Source organism: Triticum aestivum, chromosome 3A (genome assembly GCF_018294505.1).
Source record: "Triticum aestivum cultivar Chinese Spring chromosome 3A, IWGSC CS RefSeq v2.1, whole genome shotgun sequence".
Classification (NCBI taxonomy): Eukaryota; Viridiplantae; Streptophyta; class Magnoliopsida; order Poales; family Poaceae; genus Triticum; species Triticum aestivum.
Window position 1 is genome coordinate 734674774 of NC_057800.1, and position 3745 is coordinate 734678518.

At 41.5% G+C, this 3745-nt stretch overlaps 1 protein-coding gene across 2 annotated transcripts in view; it reads left to right on the forward strand.

Annotated features, from left to right (window-relative positions):
• The window catches only part of LOC123063598 (F-box/FBD/LRR-repeat protein At1g13570), a 5201-nt gene extending 1715 nt beyond the window's left edge, over positions 1-3486 (forward strand). Inside the window, exons 2-4 of one of the 2 annotated variants that reach the window (XM_044487444.1) lie at positions 1579-2426; positions 2525-2680; positions 2781-3486. In XM_044487444.1, the coding sequence (XP_044343379.1) occupies positions 1605-2426; positions 2525-2680; positions 2781-3065 (1263 nt within the window). In that variant the 5' untranslated portion in view covers positions 1579-1604 and the 3' untranslated portion in view covers positions 3066-3486. The remainder of the gene's footprint in view (positions 1-1578; positions 2427-2524; positions 2681-2780) is intronic. The other variant, XM_044487443.1, reaches the window with a different exon arrangement.
• Positions 3487-3745: the final 259 nt, after the last annotated feature.

Genomic DNA, 3745 nt, shown 5'->3' on the forward strand with positions numbered 1-3745 from the left:
AGGGGGGGGATAGCAATTAACTGCTCATATTGTTAGTTAATCAGCAGATATTTGTAACAATGGTTGATTTATCATAACACGCTGGATAATTTATTGGATGGGAGGCCCATGAGCGGTTGCGTGCGTGGGCCGGTCCTGGCCATGCAAGCCCCAGTGCGTGTGAAGGACGCAGGTAGCAATGGAAACATAGCCTGACTTAATACGATCTATTAAACATTGTTTTTTTTTTCACTTAACATGGGCTGGTTGAGTTGGCTAACCAGTCAAGTTGTGCTCTTTTTCTGCCAACCTGAGTTTGAGTCCGTGCGGCAAGCACGAACCGTTCATTTATTTTTTTGACGAACCGTTCTTTTACTGCAGGTAGATTGTACTAAAAGTTGTTCCATTCCATTCCATATTTCTCGCTGTTCCTTCCGTATTTCTCTTTCCAGTCCCACCGGAATTCACTCTCACCATTTATTCTGTAGAGAGGTCAGGTTCCATTCCTTATTTCTCTTTCACATGGCTAATTGATGATTGACCACCAGATTTATTCACCACTGATTTATTCTGTCGATAGGCAAGAAACCTTCCTTCGTTATTTCTGGAATTCATTCCTCACACTTTGCTAATTGATTCCGGAAACAACTTCCTGTTACCCACAAAACTTAAAGGCATATATAAATTGGAAGGATTCGATGCAAGGGGCCAAGGTGGGACTAACTTTGTGTTGATTTATCATAACATGTTGGCTGATTTATCGGATGGAAGGCCCATGAGCGGTTGCGTGCATGGGCCTGTCCAGGCCATGCAAGCCCCCGTGCGTGTGAAGGACGCATGAAGCAATGGAAACATAGTCCGGCTTACTATAATCTATTAAACATTGTTTTTTTCACGTAACATGGGCTGCTTGAGTTGGCTAATCGGTAAGTTGTGCTCCTTTTCTGCCAACCAGAGTTCGAGTCCGTGGGCAGGCATCAACCGTTCATTTTTTTGCCGAACCGTTTTTTTACTGCGGGTAGATTGTACTAAAAGTCAAGGGTGTTACTGTAAAATGTCGCGACGGACCAAGAATACCTATTCCCTTTATTAGTAGAAGAATAGAGAAGAAAATAAATATATATAGATAAAGGATGTAATAACATCTTATATTATGGAATGGAGGGAGTACTTAGTATGACCACACATAATCATGACTTTATAGTTAATGTTTAAACCAAAATGACAAAACTGCTAAATCCACACTTTCAGCTTGGAGCATGATGGATTGATGGCAAATGTATATTCAACAAAAGAAACCCCTTTCGAACTTGCAGCATGGGAAATGGTTGCTATTCAAGATCACAAATTAGGGTATTGTAGCACATGTCAAATGATAATCAAGCTTTTGAGCTTACCAATGCAGTAGTCAAATTCAGTTCTGTTTATAGAAACATACCGGACTTGCTTCCCTAAACTGCCATCTCTCGGTTGTTCCTTTTTTTTCTATGAACAAGCAACTTACTTAGTGAACCATTTAATTTCAGCATGTGTTGTATTTTTAGTGATATATGGTAGACTGCACGCTAATATAGGCTCCCTGTATTCTGGAAATGTTAGGACAGCTTAATCCGGATTCTGAAGCAATGAGTACCTGTAAAAAGGCCATGGTGGAATCTACATCTGTTGTGAGTTCAGACAGACTGAGCAGTTTGCCTCCAGAGATAAAGGGCGACATCCTCTCCCGTTTGAATGTCGAAGAAGCGGTTAGGACTAGCACCTTGTCAAGTACTTGGAGGGATGCATGGACTAATATGCCAAAAATATTTCTGCGTGATGGAAATTTTGCAAAACCCAAGTTCGTCACATTAGTCGATATGGTGCTATCACTCTACAACGGAACTGTAGAGAAGTTCGAGATTTCAGGTAGCAAAACTTACCATGACGAGTTCGGCAGGTGGATGCTCATGCTTTCTAGGAGATCACCAAGATCAGTTAGAATCGAGTTGAACTCTGGGCCAGGGTATAAGATTCCCTCATGTCTATTTTCTATCGGCGATTTGAAGCTTCTCTACCTGCAAAACTGCATCATCAGGTTGCCCCGGGTATTCCAAGGTTTCAAGAGATTAACTCACCTCAACCTGATAAAATTCTCCTCCACAGACTTGGACATCCAAAATCTGGTCTCGTTTTGCCCCGTACTGAATTATTTGAAACTGTCTTATTTTGAGGGCATCAACCATCTAAACGTTCAAGCTCCTAAACTGAAACATATTTATGTTGTCGGGGACTTTAAAGACATTAATTTTGATGCCCCCAATTTGGAGGGGGCCGTTCTCTTTCCTTATCACAAAGGTAAAGCATATCATTTGGATCCAATTGCACTTCACAAGGAAAGCTATGTCAAGCAGTTATTGGGAAGCCTAAGTGACATCAAAAGCCTTGCAATTAGCGGCTTTTTACTGATGGTGAGATATTATTACCTCCAGCTTTACTATGGCCTTCTTTTGGCTCCTGACTAATCAATGTTGCCATTTCCTTTTTCTTCTCTTTGTTCATGTTGCAGTATCTATCAAAAGGTTTAATACTTACGAACCTCCCTGCCGTGTTTACTCGCCTAGAGAGTATTTATCTTGCAATATGCTTTGGGGACGAGCGGCAACTCTTGGCCGCTTGTTCATTGTTTCAGAATGCCCCTAACTTAAAGAAGCTTGACATATGGGTATGTATGCCTCCAGTAAATCCTCTCCCTCGCTCAGTCATCCAATCAATGTTCATTCTTGTATTTATGGCACCTAATGAGTTGTGGAAAAAAAATGCAGAGGCCCTCTTCGAGCTCATGGGTTCAGGATCAGGTTCAAGATCAGGCGAGCATTCCAGAGCTTACCATGCAAGTGCAATTGGATCATCTTGTAACAGCCAGTGTGAAAGGTTTCAGGGGTCTGGACTGCGAAGTCGATTTTGTGGCAAAGCTACTGAGCTGGGCACCAGCTCTGGAAGAAGTGAAGATAGAATGGAAGGGTAAAACAGAGTGCAGCATGGTTCTTGCCAAGCTATTAGCTCTGCCGAGGGTTTCTCCCAGGGCCAAGGTCATTGTTACATTTTGATAAGAATGCATCCCTACAGTCTAGAGAGCATCCCCCATCATTTTGCCGGTTTAATTTGCAGCCAAGCAGGACTATTTCAGCTTTCTTTATGCCAAGACTAGATGGTGGTTATATATGTGTGCATTGACGCAAATCATTAGGCAGAGGGAGTACTTATTGTGCTATTAGTAAGTGTTATCCTTTGGTCAGCTGGGGACACAAGCCGCTGTTGCCCTTCCTCAACCGTGTCAGTTCGGCTCGTCCCGTCTTGTCCTGTTGTTCCGCGTGTCATAAATTCCTGATTCTAGAAAATATAAGAAGTAATGAAATATATAATGACACCTTCATCCTATATGAATAAGAATGAAGGTGTGAATCAAAGACATGAAACTGTACCTGCTGCGTGTGTTTGGAAAGCAAAGCATGTATCAGATTGGTTCCAGACCGGAACGAGTGTTCAATGTTTCTTGCTTCTCCTATTTCATTTTTTGTTGATAAGTGAAATATTTCTATATCTCTGCCGCCTTTAATATTCAGCTATTGTGTGCTTCAGTATTATTCACTGGTTTCTCAGGTATTGATCAAATCTCGCTCTTGGAAAGCCTGGATTACACTTCTATATATTTATGAGTATATAAATGGAACACAGATATGGCCATTTACTTGCTTTCAGATATATAGAAACGTAATACAAATAGGAG